Raw genomic sequence first — 19,390 nt, forward strand, 5'->3', positions numbered from 1 at the left:
CACACACACACACACACACACACACACACACACACACACACTCCCCCAGCACATCCCAGTGAAGGAGGTCCAGCAGGTGTACCTCCTCCTGCCTCAGAGTCCCCCTGACCTGAGTCCTCGCCCCTCCCAGGGAAGTTGCTGTTACACAGACTCTCCCCATCTCAAGCCTCCAGGGGTCAGCAGGACCCTATGGCAAAGAAGCCAAGGAGACATTTTCAAAGAGCTGCAGACCTAAGGGAATGAGATGAGAACTTGGGGCCTGAAGGAAGGAAACAGGAGGAGAAGCTCTGTGCATTCAGTCAGGATCATGGGTTGGGGTGACTGTGGACTTGGGACCCAAACGCAGCCCATCAGTATTGGGATGGGGTAGTTCACACACCACTGAGCAGAGCTCCCCACCTGCAAAACGGTGATATTGGTGCCTGCCTTGTCTCGGTGTTCAATGATAACGGTGTGTGAGCCAAGTCAGAGAGAGGGTCATGAGGGGAGGAACCTTCCTTCGCTGATTCACCATTTCAATTGTTAGATTTGGAAGAGAGCTTTGATGTCATGGACTCGTTGGGCAGATAAAGAAACTGAGGAAGCAGGAGGTTACACAGCTTTCCCACATCCACATGGTTGATGATGAAGCCACTGCTGGAAGGTGGATTTCTCACACCTGGCACAGACTTTGCCTGGCTGAGTTCACCAAAACACCAACCACCACCTGGCAATAATTAGTTTGGGGCGTAAAACCCCTCCTGATAATTAGACTGTCATGACAGTTGTTTTTCCCAGAGTTCCACAAAACACAAGTTCTGTTGGTTGTTAATATCTTTTATGGGGAAAAAAAAAAGGCTCTGTGGTCAAATAATTTTGGAAAATACTGAGTTAAACAAGGTGAAATCATGCTTTTTCATAACTATGAATGTGTTCATCTTTCATCTCTGCTGTTTCCAAACCTGTTTGACCAGGGAACCCTTTGGCAGGGGTTTGAACACACCTCTGCACAAATATTCCATCAAACCCAGTCCTAAGTGATGCTGATACATATATGGTAGCACATTGACTGTTGGGAGTGCATCAAATGAACTATTTGATGGTGCTGATAATAACCGTCTTCTTATAGTCTTTCCAGTTCTCCAAAATCACTAAAGTTCAACCTCTTTAGGAGAAAAGGGAACACACCAGAAAATTTTGTCCCAGAGAGGCTTCAAAGCCTTCCTGGAAAGGAGGATATGATTCTGCTGAGGAAAGAGATTGGGTAGTAGTCAAGAATTATCTTCTTCTCCTTTTTCCACTATAGATTCAATACTGCCTATGGAGTTGGGCAGGCAGTCTTTAATTTCTTTTATAAAGCACCTGGTGGTTTCTTCCGTGTGTGGTAGTTATTTTTATCCAATCCTCTTGAGTCTAAGAGGTCAGTACCCAGAAGTGACTCACTACATATTTTTCAACTCTACCTGCTGGCCAGATTAAGGTGAAATCCTGGACTGTTTTCTAAACACTGGCAAGTTGGTTTTTCAAAACAGAGTTGAAATTTAAGTGTTTAATTTTATTATGTCTCTTCCAAACACTCCAACTTCTATCAACTCAAACCACTTGCCAGCAGCTGCTCTGAAAGCTCATTCGTTGACTAGAGCCCTCGAAGCAGGTTGTCCTTGACCCTTGGAATTATATAACTGTAATTCCCAAGCTGGGAAGAGGACCCACGGTTCCTCCCATCTCTCTCAGTTCGTGTCATGCACTTGGCTTTTGGTTTTGGACCACTGGGTGGAGTGAGATTTGATCGTGGAAAAGGTAGACCTTCTACTGGAGTAATTTATAAAAGCTCATACTCAGGCTTCCCTGGTGGCGCAGTGGTTGAGAGTCCGCCTGCCGATGCAGGGGACGTGGGTTCGTGCCCCGGTCCGGGAAGATCCCACATGCCGCGGAGCGGCTGGGCCCGTGAGCCATGGCCGCTGAGCCTGCGATTCCAGAGCCTGTGCTCCACAACGGGAGAGGCCACGACAGTGAGAGGCCCGTGTACCGCAAAAAAAAAAAAAAAGCTCATACTCACCATTCATTCATTCACACCTGTCACTCACCAATCATTCCTTTATTTGAATAGCAGGTGTGACGTGCTCCAGGCAAGCTGGATGCTGCCCTGGATTAGGCATTGCCTGCGAGGGGCTTGTGTTCAGTAAGGGAGGCCGACAGCTGATGAACAGCAATGCCCTAGACTGTAAGTCCCCTTCTGAGACGGGGCAGCCCAAGGACAGGAAGTGTTCCAGTGCCTTCAGTGTTCTAGTGCCTGGGGCTGGATATTGAGGAAAGGTCTTTTGTACATACTCAGAATGAGAGCTAAATCCAGAAAGGCCAGTGGGCTTTTGATGAGCTCCTTTCCAAGACTTTTCTCCATGTGCTTCTTTATAGGGAATAGCTTAATAGCAATGGTTTCCTGTAGGTAATGGGTCCTAGCCCAGAGACAAGCAGAAGAAGAACAGACATAAGATTAGTGCTTTTTTTTTTTTAAACTTCCCATTTTTTTTTCCTTTTAACTTTTGGTTTTGACATCATATCAGACTTACTAAAAAGTTGCAAGAAAAGTACAAAGGACCCTCATAAAGTCACAGTCCCCAAATGTTAGCATTTGCTTTATTTTTCTCTCTTTCTCTACACATACACACACAATCTTCTTCCTGAATCATTTTAATAAGTTACAGGTGCCATGCCCTTCTACTCCTAAATACTTCACTCTGAATTTCCTAAGAACAAGGGCATGCTTTTATATAACTCCAGACCAATAATCAAGATCAGGACATTTACATTGGTTTAATACTACTACCTAATCTACAGACCTTATTCACATTTCACCAGTTGTGTCAATAATGACCTCTTAAAAAAGATCATGATTGCATTTGGTTGTCGTGTCTCGTCCGTCTCCTTTAATCTGGAATAGTTCTTTAGTCTGTCTTTGTTTTTCATAAAGTTACATTTCTTTAAAGAGTACAGACCAGTTGTTTTGCAGACTAGCCCATAATTTGGGTTTGACCTTGCCTCCTGCTTCAATCCAGATTATACTCTTTTGGTAGAAAAGCCACAGAAGTGACTCCAAGTTCTCAGTGCATCACATCCGAGGCTGCTGACTAGTCTCGTTACTCACGATCTTACCCTTGATTATTTGATTTAGGTGCTGTGAACCAGGTTTCTCCACTGTAAGGATACTGTTTCACCCCTAAGCATGTGGTGGGGAGCTACTTCGAGACTAAATATCCCATTCTCCTCAAGTTTTCACCCGCTGGTCTCAGCGTCTGTTGATGATCCTTGCTTACCTCAGCTGCTCCTGTGATGGTTGTCAAATGGTGATTTCTCTAGTTCCATTATTCCTTGTATGTTTGTTAGCTGACTGTCTACTTGTAAGTCAGAGCTTAGCCCCGTTTTAGATTTATATCCTAAGGATTCATAGACCCTTGTGTTATTCAATGGATTGTAATCCTTTATGTTAATATTTATTCTCATGTTCATGTTGTTCTGTATTTGGCCAGTAGAACCCCTGCCAGCTGGTCCTGTGTCCATTTGACCTGTCCCTGTCATTCTTTAAGATCATCACAATCAGAGGTAGCCCTTTCCGGCTGGGTTGAGCCTCTTTCTATATTCCTTGACTTCCTGATGGATACTCAGTCAATTTCTCTGTCTGGCTGCAAAACTCCTGCCTCCCCCCCAGTCTCCCCGTTTCTCCCCACCTTCATCACTAACTCCCTTGTGAAACCAGATTTTCTCGCAAGGGGACTTGACTAGTAACTGATGGGGCTTTAGCGTGCCCGTCTTCAAACACAGGACTGTGTCATTTCAACACAGAACACAGGACAAGCGTCAACCTCCAACACAGGAGTCCAGGAGCAGGCAGGCGCCAGCAGTGGGTGGACACACGATCCTAACGGTGTTTGCTTTTCTCCTGTGCAAACCAGATGATGGTTGCGAAGGCTTTGCCTTTTGCTTCTCTGTTGCTCTTTTCCACTCCAAAGAGAGAGCAAATTCTGATTCTGCTCCATAATAAAGGGCCCCAGACAACTGAGTTCTCACCTTTAAGCCAGATGTTGTCAAAGTGAGGGGGGAGAGAAAGAGACAGACTGCCCGTTTTGAATTTGGTTTTACTTCAGAAAAGCATATACTTTTTTCCCCATGTCCGTGTGCCACGCTGGACCTGGAGTATTTCCTTTTTGCACCTGGAGATGGGAGACCTCCTCGCTAAAAGCAAGATGTGGTGTGGCAGGGACACATGAAAAGAGAAGCAGATCAGGTTTGATGTTAGGAATCATCATAGAAACAAGAATCACTGTAGACACAGGCGGGCAGGGGTTGGGTGTAAATGCATTAGTCTCCACCCTTTTCGTCAGCGGTCGCTCAACCTTGGACGTTGGAGCCTATCTCACTGAGAGAAGGAATGTCGCTGGGGAAGGAAAACACAGGGTGGTGAGAGAGGGCAGGACCTCTAAACAGGAAGAGGCTGCCTCCACTGGGCTGGGGAGAGAGAGGCACAGAGCGTGGCCCTGGGTACGGGACCAGGTCTGTAGGAACCCCAGGGGGTGCACCCTAAAGGGAGGCAGCGGGGGGTGGGGGGAACTGTAAACCTGACTTGAAAGGGGAGAGTCATCAAAACACCTTTTATAACTACATGGCTTTGAAGAAAAATACAGATCCTGTGGTTTTCCAGGGAAAGGGGTGGGTGGTGAAAGCCACAGATGACATGTCGGTTCTCCTAGAAACAGGGAAGCAGAGGCTCTGGAGTTGGGCTCTTAAATCTCAGCAGTAATCTCACTTCCGGGCACGTTGCTTGTGTGGCCACAGCACCAGCAGCAGAGGGTGGGGACAGCCAGCCAGCCTGGTGAGGGTGCCTCAGGGTCAGGATGACCTTGGTCAACCTCGGAGACGCTGGGAAAGCCAGGTGTCGCTCAAGACAAGCCTCTTTCGTTCTTTCTTCTTTCCAGAAGAAAACCTCCCCTACCTACGACTCTGGAACCCACCTGCCTGACATTTTTCAGTAATTCACATCTCACGATTGCTTCAATTACATTATTAAGACCTGTAGTCTGCCCCTCTCTCAAACACTCCAAAGCCCTTTTTTTCTTTTCTTTGACTTTTTTTCTTGCCTCCTATCCTCCTGACTTTTTAAAAACAGATTCCAAGATAAACAAAGGTACTGCAAGCATGGAAACGCCAGATTTTGAGGGCGCAAGTGGGGAGGGGAGGGGCTGATGGTGGGGAGGAAGCACACAGGGGGCTCTTGAACCTGTTATCCAGCTGATATATAAATTATTTGCAGCAAATGGACATAAGTGGGGAGCAGAGGCTGGAAACAAAATCCTGGGCTTGGAAAATGGGGTAATTTCATTGAGAGTGCATTGAAAAAGGAAAAGGTTGTACACATATTGCTGGCTAAGCCACCAGTGATTTCTCTCTCTGTGGAATTCTTGTTGCACTTGGGGTGTGCGTCTTTCAGTTGGTGCCACAGTTGATAGAAATATACCATTTGGCCCTTATTCTGGAAACAAGTATTACTTGGTATTGTTAATGCTCTTGTTTGTATGTGTATGTACGTCATGACAACTAGATTCTTTCTTTCTTAGGTGCAAAGCTTCCGTCTTTTTTTTAAAACATGCTGTATCTAGACAAAGCTGAGTAATAAGTATATGCTTATTATGAATATTAACTCATATAATCTCCAACAATGCTATGTGGTAGATGCGTCATTATCCCCATTTACAGATGAAATAGCTGAGGCCCAAAGTTACACGGCAGAGCTGGGACCTGAACCAAATAATCCAGGCAATCTCCCCATCTCAAATCTGTAATCACATCTGCAAAGACTTTCTTTCTTGATCACACGAGGTAACAGTCACAAGTTCCAGAGATTAGAATGTGGATGTTGGATATCTTTGTGTGTGTGGGGGGGGGGGTGTAAATCTAGTTTCCTCTAACCAGCCAACTAGTCTATACTTCTTAAAAGACACCAGTAATTTTCTCTGTGGTTAAAGGCTTATGAAGTAGCATCCTGGGAAATTCATGCATGATTGAAAGGAAGGAGAGAGAACAGAGGAAGCAGTGACACAGCTGACGATGAGCGATCCCTCTCTCTCCCTAGCATCTGCATCTCATGGAGACAAAGGGACTAGGGCTTTAGATTCTGTCACTGGCTTGTCTTCTTAAAGGTTGTAGCTGTTAGAGATGGAAGATGACTTAAAGTTTCTTCCATACTAATTTTTAGGATTTTCAGAAAAGACCAGAACAGTGTGGTCAGTTTTACATGAAGAGAAGGTTTTATTCAGAGGGCAATCATGAGGAAAAAATGCAACTTGGGAGAGGCCAGGGGACGGAGGGCAGGTGGGAAATGAAAGAAGCAAAGATATGGGTCCATCTGCCACCAGCAAGCCCGAAGGGGCGTGTCCTTGAACTGCCAGAGAGTGGAGTCCATGGATCGTAGCCGGGATGGGACTCGTGGTGGGAAAAGCAAAACAGAAGCAGTTTAGTCCAAGTAAAGCTTGTGATGATCCCTCCAGCTCTAATCTACTCAGGTCTGTAACATGGAACGTAGAGATCAGCTGCAGTATCCTGACATCTTTTAATGCTGAGTAGCTAATCCCCTGGCGCGGAAACCTCTCCACTCTTACACCATCTGCTGCTGCACGTGGGCTGCACCCCGGTTAAGTCCATGTCCCCTGTGGAAGGCAATGGAAGAGAAAACGCACAGGTCCTTTTCAGTCCCACCTTTCTCTCCCTAACATTCATCAACCTGTTTTTTCCTCATTTGCAAAGTGGAGATGGCATAACTCCCAGGGCTGGGGAAAGGTCTGGCACAAGAGACAAGTGTAAATAAATGTTTGAGAACTCTGAATCGGTGATTTTAGATACGTGAAGGTATTCCGGGTAACCAGTGCCCTCCCTGAATCGCGTTATCCTTTTGCCAAAAATTGTAACTCTACTAACTTTGAGTGTATCTAGGAAAGAAAAAGCAAACTTAATTCCTATTAAAATGTCATTCAGCCTCCCCGGCCCAGTCCAGGCCGAGAGCGCCCGCCTGCTGCTTCCGCTCTCCGCGCAAGCGCCCGAAGCTCCGCGGAGAGCTGCGGGGCCGCCGGCGGGGCCGGGAAGGGAGCGGGCGCCGCTGGCCGGGAAGGTGCTGGAGGCTGCGGTCCGCATGTTGAAGGTGCAGCTCTCCGCGTTATCTTAAGCAGCTCCCAGTCCCCGAGAGCATTACCGGGATCGCCCGGCTCACAGTTTCAGAATGGCTTTGGTTATTGCCTTTCCTCGGTGTACTTGCACTACCTTGCGGCTCGTCCATTCCTCCCGAAGAAAAAGCAGCAGAAGGATAACTTGATTAATCTTAAAATACAAAAGGAAAATCCCAAAGTGGTGAATGAAATAACCATTGAAGATTTGTGTCTTACTAAAGCAGCTAATTGTAGGTGTTGGCGTTCTAAGACGTTTCCTGCCTGTGATGGTTCACACGATAAGCACAACAAATGGACTGGAGATAACGTGGGTCCACTAATACTGAAGAAGTATAATAGCAATGAATTAGGATGGAATTCAATTCTGTGCTGTAAAATCTTATAACAGTATTTTTCCATCCTTTGTTTATAGAAGATCTTTCAAATGGTAGTCTTAAGTATTGCTACTGGTTGAATAATTATTTCTGCTAATTTATTTTACACTACTGTTTATATTTGACACTTTGTATATTCAGTCATTTATATAGAATTAAATCGTGCAGCCCTTTCACTCTGATTTCAAAGAATTAATGTATCTTCCTACAATAAAACGAACACTTTTTATTTTTAAAATAAAATAAAATAAAATGTCCTTCACTCTGTTCTCTCCTTTTTATGCCTTTTTTTCCAGATGATAACAAAAAATAATCCAGATGGGGTGCAGGTGCTGTAAAATGCTACAAAGGTAACATTGAACAAAATGTCCCATCCTAATGGAGGAATTTGTGATTACCATGCAGGCACTTTAAACACCCTGCATGGGTTCAATGCATTCACCCAGCTTGGGGCCTGACCACCATTGCCAGGAAATTAAGAGTTTGGAACCACTTTAATGTCATTTAAAAGAACACGAGGCCTGGATTTTTAAATATTTTTTGCACAATGCTCAGAGTGTGTTGGGAACGCTGTCTTTCTCTGAGGCTGAATTTGGTTTGGGTTGAATTTACATTTCTCCAGAGAGCTTCAATGCAAAGAAAAGTTCGAGTTTTTGAAGATGCCTGAAATGGCATCACTGAAAACACCCCAGTCACATATGTGCTTTTAATTTTGTCCAGATTCTATTTCATAAAAATTTGGGCAACATGAATATAATTCTGTATAAAATAAAGGGGAAAAATTAACTGATGATTTTGCTTCCTTAACAAAACTATCTTTATTATGTTAGTTCTGTTCCGTATCTATATCTATCTATATATAGATCTATATATAGATAGATATAGGTATATACACACACACACACCTACATACATATATAAGTTTTATTCCACTATAATTATAATCTGATGTTAGGCTCTATTCAAAAAAATATTTATTGTAAGTATCTTTCATGCTAGTCCAGACTTCATATTTTAATTACTACATAATATTCCATTGAGGGGTTGAACCATCAGTTCTTAACCAGTTATTTTCCTGTTGTTGGATATTTGTTTTATTTATTTACATTTTTTGTTTGTTTTTCAATTTCATGACCCACTTTGTTCTGTAACTTCTTCCTGCCCTTTTTTGAATCCCTTCTTAAGATCTATTTCCAGTTGGTAGAACATTTTTATACCAACTATATATATTTAATGAGTCACACATATAGACTTAAAAGAGTAATCATGGAAATTTACAGGAATCGTAGAAAACAGCAGAGCCTGTAGTAGATATATTAATAATGAAAGTTAGTTATTAATGAAGTTAATACTTAACCCGACTGGTCTCCCTTCTTCTCACCCCAGCTATCTCTTGGATCCAGTTCAAGTGCCCTCCCCTGGTTATGTCAACGAAGTAAACAGCTGCAAGTTAGATGAAGACGATGGCGTTAAGTTAAAAGGCAAACAGAGCCGCGAAGTGCTGGTACACAAGGATGACCCTCCGAGCGAGAGCTCCGAGAGGACCACGAGCAGGAACCAAACGGCTGCTCTGCAGGAGCCCTGCGGGCCGCCCCAAGGACCGCTTCTCCCGGGGGACACGGCCGGGGGACCCTGCGCTGAGAAGACTGGCGGGGCCGTCAATGGCCTCGGCCCCGCTGCTGCCCTGCAGCTCGCTGGCGATCCCGGGTGCCCCCAGGGGGACAGGGGCTCCTGGGCCAGTGCCACAAACAAGGGTTACACGACTCGGCCCTTCCTTGGAGGAGGAAGTGCCAGGCAACCGGACTGCGTGCTGCTGGCTTCAGGAGAGACCCGTGTCATGGGAAACGGCGACTCCAGCGCGTCTGGCGCGGCAGGGCATCCCGCCTGGGAAATCCCAGATCACGTCCTCCAGATACCCGCCCCCGATTACCCTCAGCTGTGGGGCTCAGCCGACGACGACGCAGATCACGTTGATCGCGAAGAAAAGGACTGCCTTTTCAAGAGCCACACAGAGGAGGAGCCCGGGCAGGGCGCTCCCCCCGGGGCGGGGGAGCGTGGTTTGAATATGCCCTTCTCGGTGAAGAGAAGCCGGGATTCGTTAAACAAGGCCGTGGCAACTGAAGTTCTAAGTGTATACCTTAAAGAAGAGGATCCTGCACAGGACGTACCTGTGGTCGATTCGAGAAACGGGTGGGAGGAGACCCAGGGCTCCCCTGGAGATGCGAGTGGGGAGACGGTGGATGAGGACGCAGAGGTGGCCGAAGCCCTGGCCGCTTTAGAGGCAGCTACTGCGGGAGAAGATGTGGACGAGGCAGAGTAGGGGAGCGGCTTTGCGCCGGCAAGGAAGCCAGCGTTGTGCTGGGCGTATGGGGCTGGGTTTGCTCCTTAGACACAGAGCTGATGACCGCAGCGCAGATGGGTGCAGCCTTACCGGTGGTTGACACCCAGCAGCTGTTCTGATGGCTGTGAACGCCTGGGCCACACCGCTTGTTAAACATGGAGAGTACCACAGCCTGGATGGGCTAAAACTCGAGACACGAGAATAAAAGTCAGAGTGGGCCACAGTGCTCGTGTCCACAGCGCATGCAGACATTAAACAGCCTGCTTGGCACCCTGCACGACTCCCCCAGAACATCTGGTGCAGATGTCCCTGAGGATGCGCTGACGTCCCAGCGCTTAATCCCAAGGGCACAGATTCACATTCTGTTTGACTCTAAATTCTCTATCTTGCTTTTGAGAGCCAAACGTTATACCCAACCCGAGAAAGGTAACTACCCCCACTTAAAGTGCCTAATGTATGGTTTACCTTCAGGGACAATCACCCAGGGAACTAATAACTAACCACTTGTTGGACCGGGGGTGAAGCTCAGCAGCTTTCAGGGTGGAGCACGAGCCGCCCGTAAACACATGGTTAGTCATTAGCTGTGATATCAGGACACCTTGACCTTAATTTTTTTACATTATTACTTTTTAATCTCCTGTGGGATTGGGGAGTCTGGTCAAAATAATTATTTAAACTGCTTGTGTCAAATTCAGGTTTTCATGAGATTTGGAACAGCAAAGAGATAGATGGAGTGTTTTGTGCCATGTTAATGTCTGATTGTGATTAAAATACAGCAACATATGTGTCTGTGTGTCTTAACTCAAAAGTGCTTCTAATTTTCCCAGACTGAGCATTAGTGACCCTTGATGTTTCTTTCAATGTAAACAGCTAGACTATTAAATTACAGATGAAGAGGAGACTAGGTTGGTTTGCCAAGAATGGCTTTGACTCTCTGTCCCTGTAGTTCAAACTCTTGACACCATGATTACCTGTGCAGATCTGACCTTTGGGATGAATAGCCCTCGCTGGGTTTCAGCCTTCTAATTTATAAACAAGGACAGCCATTTAGACATGGCTTGATGGGGACTTTAGAGGATGGTCAAGAGTATTTAGAAAAATACCAACATGGAGGATGCTTTATTATGGTGTTTCATAACACAGGCTCTGAAATCTGACCTTGGTTGGATTTCCAGCTTTGCATGTGACCTTGGGCAAGGAATGCATCCCTTCTATTTGCCCATTAATTGAGAATAATAATATGTATTTCTAGAGATTGTCATAATGTCATCGCTCCATTTTGGTAATTATTTAACATAAACATGATTTCTGAGCCTAACAGGCAGACATTTCCCTGGGTTTGCTTGATGACAAGCCACCTCTACATACAAGGTCACTCAGAGCTTTTAAAGGCTAAACTGTTGGCATTGCTAATTGCATTGTTGGTTTACTGTCCTATTTAGTATACCAGATGCTTAATATTTCAAAGTGGTTCCTTCAACAATTTCCTAAGTGTACCTGTTGGGATCAGGCCCAGCTGCCTGTGATAAATGTCTTATAAAAATAGAGATTTATTTACCTTTTATGTAAAAGAAGTCTGGAGGTAGCAGTCCAGGCTGGTAGAGGATGCCATGGTATCAGCGACTTATGTTCCTTCTATCATTTGGCTTCCGTCTCAAGATTACTGCGTGGTCCACAATGGCTGCTGGGGCTCCAGTTACTCATTTGCTTTCCATGCAGGAAAAAGAATAACGGGTCAGAAGATCTCACTCCCTCTCTATTAAGGGACCTTCTAGAAGTGTAATTCAACCTTCCCACTTGTTTCTCATTGGTCAACATCTGGTTACTTGGTCACATCCAGCTGCCAGAAAGGCTAGGAAGACTTACCTTTCTAGCTATGAGCATGGCTTTCCCAACTAAATTCAGGATTCAGTTACGGAGAAGGGGAAAATGGACGTTGAGTTATGAGATGGTCTGCTTACAATCTGCCACACCAGGTCCTCAAAACACAAAAGCCCGGGATAGAGCTGATTTGAAAGAGATTGAAAGATATTTACATTTAGTGTGACACAGGAGGAGTCTGAAACTTTGGTCCAAGGAGGACTGGACAGCTACAGCCTTCCCAGTTTCCCATGGGTATCTCCAAAACAGAAGGATGAAAGAAGAAAAATCGGACAAGGAAAGGGGAAAGTGAGGTATTCCTGCAGACAAGTCTCTTTCCCTGGCACAGAAACACACTTCTGCATTTCCATGTTTACCTAATTTTACATTTTAGGGCGGCTACAGAGAGTTCACCATGATTAAAAACTCTCAACTTTTAAAGATTCTTTATATATATTTAGAAAATTCTTTATATAAAGAATATAAAGATTCTTTATATTCTTTATATGTGAATAACTGCTTCAAAAAGGTTAACAGAATTTCATGTGTTTTGTTAAAAGCAGCCCTGGCCCCAATATCCAGGCTCCACCAAAGGACATCAGGGCAAATGTCAGAATCTTTAGGTTGAGAAGAAACTCCAGATTTTAGCTTTTTCCCCGCAGCTCGTCTAGCAGCTGAGAATCCTGCTCTGTGCAATGTCTTCTTTCTGCAGCCTGGTCCCACCCTTTATCAAAAGTGGTGCTGGTGCTAGTGATGCTTTTCAGACATTCTGGACAGTCTGACAGCATAGATGCACTCTGAATGTAAGGCACTGGCTGTGATTAGAAGTGGACATCACAATCCAGAAAGGAGGAGATATATGCATATGTAGAGCTGATTCATTTTGCTGTACCGTATAAACTAACACAATATTGTACACCAACGATACTCCAATTAAATAGATATATATATAGAGAGAGAGATAGATAGATATGAAGAAGTGGACATCACAGTCTCCTTGATCTTAGCAAACTGCATTGCATGGATATTTACCATGTTAAATCTTGATTTTGATATAAGATTATTTCTATAGTACATGTAGTTTTCTTGAGCTAGGAAGTTATATTTCACTTTTTACTGATAGTTGAACTATCGTATAAATATGAAATTAGATGTTTTTCCCTGGTTTCCAAGGCAGATGGTAGCATATTGTTATAACTGTCAAAGCAGATCTGCAAGGGATTAAAGAGGATTTCAGGTTCTTAGCACACACCCATTTGTCCATGTTCAGTAACTTTTAGCCAGTCACCGTTTTCCTCTTTCTGTCTTCCTCTGCCCTGACCCTAAGGGCAAGATTATCTCTTTTCTTCTTTTTTTTTTCTTTAAATTGAGGTATAGTTGATGTACAGTATTATATGTTTCGTTTGTACAGCATAGTGATTTTTAAAGGTTATACTCCATTTACAGTTATTATAAGATATTGGCTGTATTCCCTGTGTTGTGCATTACCTCCTTGTAGCTTATTTATTTCATACATAGTAGTCTGTATCTCTTGATCCCCAAGGCCTACCTTGCCCGCCTGTCCCCCACCCATTCTCATCTTAACTCTTCATCAGTATCTCCCAGCAGGAGGCCTTAGGAAGACGGAAGGAAGCACCAAATGCAAGTACATGAGTGCAGATCTGACTTCCTTAGTTTTGTCCTCTGTGTGCAGTCACAGGAATGTGGCCTCTGCTCTTGAACTTGGACTTTATTCTTCATCAAGGGGACTCCTATTTGTACAATGAGTCTTTCGATGAAAATGTGGAAATTCTTGCTTTCTGTTTATTTATTTTTTCTTCTAGAGTAAACCTCATTCTTTTTAAAACCTGCCATTTTAGAGCTGGTGATAATTAAACAGAGACAAGCTGACATTTATTTTTCATGGTAAACGCTTTCTCTGTTAACTTACGGAAATAAGTTGCTCATTTATTTAGGTACTAAATTTATAAGTTCCTCCAATGTATTAGGTTATAGTAGACATATAACAGGCTGACTTTTTAAGCACTCTTAGCCACTCTAAGAAACAACATGCTAGGCGAATCTATTAAATATGGAGTTGACCATTAGCAATTTTTTTTTCAACTAAAGTGACTATAATAAACAAGCACCTTTTGCCTAGATCTAGGATGGTGTGCGGCACAGGTGAGACTCAGTACATTATTTGTTGAATGAAAGACTAAAAGCTTTTCACATGTAGTGGAGGAGACATCATGCAGCGGATTAAAATTCCGAATGCTAACTGTGAGATTGGGATATGTTGTGATAAAGGTATAAATGCAGGGCTGTGGAAGCACAGTCTAGATGAATATGAGAGAAAAGAAATTACATGTATTAGTCACGCGTTTCACTCCGGCGGCCCTGCTCCGTTTGAATAAGGAGGCTGCCTGGTGGTCTGTGGAAAGATGGGCACAGAGTGGAATTGAGTAGCCAGTGGAGGTTTGGTCTCCATCACGAGGTCATGTTACCCTGAGGAGCTTACTCCCAAACTGAGACAACAACCTTAAGAAAACCAATGTTTGGGGCCAAGCAGTGGGAAACTTGGCTCACCACATTTTTCAGTCATCTTGAACTCAATCTTTCAAATCCTGGAGGGGAAAGAAGGAAAGGGTGTGTATTTGTGACATGAGACTCAGATGTCACTTTTCTCTTGGCGCCTCGTGGTAGAAAAATACATGGGGGTTGGCTCCGCAATTAACCCCCTGCAGCCATGCGTGGCGACCTCCAGGTCTTCGGAGATTCTGACCACACAGCATGGGCCGGGCACTCACACTCGTGCCCCTCTTCAACCCTAATCAACCTGGGGTGGAACCAGCCTGTGCCTCTTGCTCATTGTATGACCTTGGGTTTAAGTTTCTTAACTTTCCTGAGCCTGAGTTTCCTCAACTGTAAAATGGGGATCCTTCCTACATCCCAGGTGGAAGGCAGACATTCTCAAATTTCAGGGTGCTTGTTTTATAAAAGCAGGTTTCTGGGTCTCAGCTCTTAGAGACTTGGATTCAGCAGGTCTTGGGTGGGGCTCCAGCATCTGCATAGTTGTTGTGGGTGTCTCTCCAGCCACACTTGGAGAAACTCTGAGACTAGAGCAGGACTTGCCACACCTTTTCGATCTTGCACCAGTTATCAGTAAAAATTGTCACACTCCTACCCCTAATAGAAGTATGTTTACAAGTAAGTGTACCGGTCCTCTTGTGCTATGTCATATACTTTGTAGAGCAGTATTAACATAACAGATATCAGTCTGGGTTTTAATATTTTCTTCCCATACCCCTGGGTTATGTGAAACCTACTTTGAAAACCACCGATTTAGAAGCTCAAATGAACTATCTATAAAAGCACTCTAAATAGACAAAACCAGACTAAGATTTTCGACAAGATACATGGCCTATATATATGCATGTGAGCCATACACTTAGAATACAAGCAAACGTGAAAATACCTCCCCAATGCCACTCGTCGCTACTGTTCACCCTCATCTCACCCTTTGAGCTTGATTTTTTAGGAGACTTCTGTATTTTCGGCTTTTAAGCGTTTTGGAATAGTTAATACAAAACAAGGGTAAAACATGACCCAGAGACCAGAAGGTAGACAAAGAATTTTACTCATTTCCCCTATCAGATCTACACATTCCCAATTTACATAAGTGAGACAGTTGGAGGACAGGCTGATTAGAATATTTGTTTAGTGGGGCTCTTGCTGTTTTGAAAACAAAGCCATAAAGTTTTCTCTTGACATCCATTACCAACCTTAGAAGAAAATCCCACAAAAATAATTTCATTTGCAGGTTCTACTCATCCTTTTTCATTCTCCAAAGTAGCTCCAAAGCTATCAAGATTGGTACATATAAACTCTGGTTCTCGTATAAACAAGGGAAGATTTTTACAGGCCAAGGAGAGTTGCTGGTCTCTTCTCATGAACTAATGTACTCTCCCTGTCTTAAATGTTCATGCCTAGAACAGAATCAAAAGTTTTGAATTACCCATTTATGAAGCCATATGATCATAGGCTCTAAGATTTTCATGATGTCAGCCATTGTCCAGGAGACAAACCAAGAACTGTACAGTGTTTAAATTAAAAGTTTATAAAGATGGATTTCCCTGGTGGCTCAGTGGTTAAGAATCCACCTGCCAATGCAGGGGACACGGGTTCGAGCCCTGGTCTGGGAAAAGCCCACATGCCAAGGAGCAATTAAGCCCGTGTGCCACAACTACTGAGCCTGCGTTCTAGAGCCCGTGAGCCACAACTACTGAAGCCCACACACCTAGAGCCCATTCTCTGCAACAAGAGAAGCCACCACAATGAGAAGCCCGCACACAGCAACGAAGAGTAACCCCCGCTCGCCACAGCTAGAGAAAGCCCACGCGCAGCAACGAAGACCCAATGCAGCCAGAAATAAATAAATAAAATTAATTAATTTTTTAAAAAGAAATGGACTAAAATTATTTTTTTAAGTTTATAGAGAAAAATTTTATAACAAGAAAAACATATCTGAAGACACTTTCAAAATAATTTGCCAAATAATACAGTTATTGATATAGAAATTTTATTCAGTAATAACTTCTGAGAGACAGCAATTACATTTTGTTTGTTTGTTTGCGGTATGCGGGCCTTTCACTGTTGTGGCCTCTCCCGTTGCGGAGCACAGGCTCCGGACGCGCAGGCTCAGTGGCCATAGCTCACGGGCCCAGCCGCTTTGCGGCATGTGGGATCTTCCTGGACCGGGGCACGAACCCGTGTCCCCTTCATCCGCAGGCGGACTCTCAACCACTGAGCCATCAGGGAAGCCCCGTTGTTTTTTTTTTAATAGGTGCAAATATAGCTTAACTTTTTTTAAAACTACCGTTTGTTAAGCATTTAGTACAGTTTCAGTTCTGCATATGCATCATCTTCCTTAAGTCCACCATGACCCTATAAGTTGTAGGTATGATTATCCCTATTTCACAGATGAGGAAATGGAGGCTCAAAAAGCTATCTAATTCATCCATCATCACACAGACAGTCAGTGGCAGAATCTCAACTGAACTCAGTTTGAACAACAAGCTTCCTTTTAAGGAATAGGTAATACAGCCTCTCTGTGGAGACAGCCATGTTGCCATCAGAAAAAAAGGGCTGAATCAAAATGTGAAATTTCTAAGAAAAAATAGCCTTTGGTCTCCATTATTGCAGGGAATGCAGCAATCACAACAATCAAGTGAATTCTGAGATCTGAAAGTTGGGGGAACTTTAAACCAAGGTGGTGGAGCTAAGAACAATCCAGGGCTTCCCTGGTGGCGCAGTGGTTGAGAGTCCGCCTGCCGATGCAGCGGACACGGGTTCGTGCCCCGGTCCGGGAAGATCCCACATGCCGTGAAGCAGCTCGGCCCGTGAGCCATGGCCGCTGAGCCTGCGCGTCTGGAGCCTGTGCTCCGCAACGGGAGAGGCCGCAGCAGTGAGAGGCCCGCGTACCACAGGAAAAAAAAAAAAAATCCAATATTGGAAAAGTAAACTTACATGTATTGTCAATTAGGAAAGAAAGGTTTTTGGTTTTTGTTTTGTTTTTTTCTTTTTCTGGTTCTGAGGAAGATTTTAATAAATAAGTGAAACGTTAGTCAAGGCCTTATCTGTAAAATCTCTGAGATTTTCTACGACCAATGATATTTGTGTTTTTACAGTGATCACATGAACGGCCAGTGCAAAGTATCTTGAAATTCCTTTCCTCAGTATTGTCACCTGTAAAATGGAAGTGGTGGCTATGCCTCCCCCAAGCTGTAATGCAACTTACAGGAGATACAGAATATAAAGTGCTTAGCACATACCCAGCACCGGGTAAATAATAAACGTTAGATGTGGTTCTATTACCCAGTGAAGGTCATCTCACACTGGACCACTTTTGTATGAGTAGCATTTACACTTTTTTTTAATAACTAAAGTTTGATTTCTATGACCACCAAAGCTTTCTGCACCACTTCTAATCATGTTGAATTATTTCTAAGCTAGATAAGTCCTTTTCTACCTACATTATTAACAATCATCTCAAGGTAAACATGCATCTTGGGGACACTTCAAATTTAATATTTTGTATTTTCATCATTATTATTTATTTTCATCATTTAACCATTGGAGGATACACAGTAATTTATGCCTAGTCACAATTTTGTCATGCTATGTTTGAAATATTTGAGGCATTAAAACTAACCTATTTCTTTAATCCTCCCTTGCCACAAATACATTTTTATTAAATAAAATGCATTTTTAATGCAAGATAGAAATCTTGGGTTTGGTAGGGTTGGTTAGTTATTTCAGAGGAATTGTTTTGTTAGGTGTTTTTTTTTATTTGGCCAACATTAAGATATTCATCTATAATCAAACCCAGAAATTTTGTAATTTAGGTTTCATGTTATGATTCCAAGAGCATTTTCTCTATAATTTCTCAGTTAGAATGACTTGCAAATAAAAAGAAGTCAAGTTCTTTTTAAGACTATACCACATTCATGTCTTATCCTAAGAGTGATAAGATAAAATGAGAGCCTGTACGTGCAGAGAAAGAACACACCCCTTGTCTTGTAGGTCCGGCTCCATTTAACATTGGAGCAATGAGATCATCCTCTCACTTAAGGTATTTGACCTGGTTCCAGAAGAATCTCAGGCCCAGACAGAATCTTAGAAGTTGCCTCTTCTACCTGATCCCTCCTACTCTCCAATCGCCCCCATCCCCACCCCGGATCCATCTTCAATGTGAAGCAATTTTAATGTGGCAAAAGCATCAAGAACCCACACTCAAATGGCCAAATACTCATCACTCTATCATTTATTTCACTAAAGAGGGGCTGAGTTTGGCAACTCCAAGGCAGCTCACTGAGTCAGCGCTGGCTGTGTCCGGCCCCATGCTACACGCACTACCTGCCCACGCTCTTATAATCCTGACGGCCTCCCTAAAAGGCACATATTATCTTCAGTCTAGCCTATTATCTTCAGTTAGAAGATTGGGATCTGAAAACCTTAAGGTCACAGATGGCCAGAGTCATCTGAATGCCAAAGTTGTGCTCTGACAGGAGCTACAGTCTCAAGCCCTATGGCAAATCGAGGAAAGATGGTGGAATGGAGGTTATCCTAAGGCAACGAAGTTCGGAGAGGGTTTGCAAGAGCATTTCAGAGCAGATGCCACACCAGGGCCGGGGCCCCTGGCTATGGATCTGAGGCAGCGCTGGGCAGCCGCAGCTGTAGGGCTGGATGTCTGATACTCCTTGTGTATCTACTTTTCTGAGAATAATTGCACCGACTGTGGGGTTTTGTGATTGTTGTCAGAAGTGATAGAAACTCAACCCAAAGGCGGTAAGACAAAAGAGGGATGTCCTTGGAATGTTCATAAAGCTCGGAAGGGCAGCTGGGCCTCAGGGTCAAATGAATCTAGGCCTTGACAACAAACCAGGACTGCCTCTCTTCCCTCTGCGTGTTCCCTTCCTTTCTTCAGACCAGCTTCCTTGGCACGGCCTCGGTCACATCCAGCTGCGGTCAGGGCAGCGGGGCGCCTGGCTGGGTTCTAAGAGGGAGGAGAAGAGTTCTCCAAAGGAGGGGGCATCATCCCAGAAGGGAGAGGCGCTGGGCTGATGGAGTTTCAGCTGCCCCCT

The 19,390-nt window shown here is 44.0% G+C and overlaps 1 protein-coding gene and 1 pseudogene across 10 annotated transcripts in view; both read left to right on the forward strand.

The window, feature by feature from the left end:
- PGCKA1 (PDCD10 and GCKIII kinases associated 1) overlaps positions 1-10,686 on the forward strand; it is an 83,982-nt gene extending 73,296 nt beyond the window's left edge. For 6 of the 10 annotated variants that reach the window (XM_089911761.1, XM_089911764.1, XM_089911763.1 and 3 more), the window contains 2 exons: positions 7,861-7,914; positions 8,951-10,686. In XM_089911761.1, the coding sequence (XP_089767887.1) occupies positions 7,883-7,914; positions 8,951-9,884 (966 nt within the window). In that variant the 5' untranslated portion in view covers positions 7,861-7,882 and the 3' untranslated portion in view covers positions 9,885-10,686. The remainder of the gene's footprint in view (positions 1-7,860; positions 7,915-8,950) is intronic. The other 4 variants (XM_089911769.1, XM_089911768.1, XM_089911767.1 and 1 more) reach the window with 1 other exon arrangement.
- On the forward strand, positions 6,992-7,854 carry LOC149749135 (CDGSH iron-sulfur domain-containing protein 2 pseudogene; annotated as a pseudogene).
- Positions 10,687-19,390: the final 8,704 nt, after the last annotated feature.

The sequence above is a fragment of the Delphinapterus leucas genome, chromosome 5 (genome assembly GCF_059928025.1).
Source record: "Delphinapterus leucas isolate spDelLeu-1000000601 "Yukka" chromosome 5, BTC_Dleu_Yukka2, whole genome shotgun sequence".
In the NCBI taxonomy this organism is placed as follows: domain Eukaryota; kingdom Metazoa; phylum Chordata; class Mammalia; order Artiodactyla; family Monodontidae; genus Delphinapterus; species Delphinapterus leucas.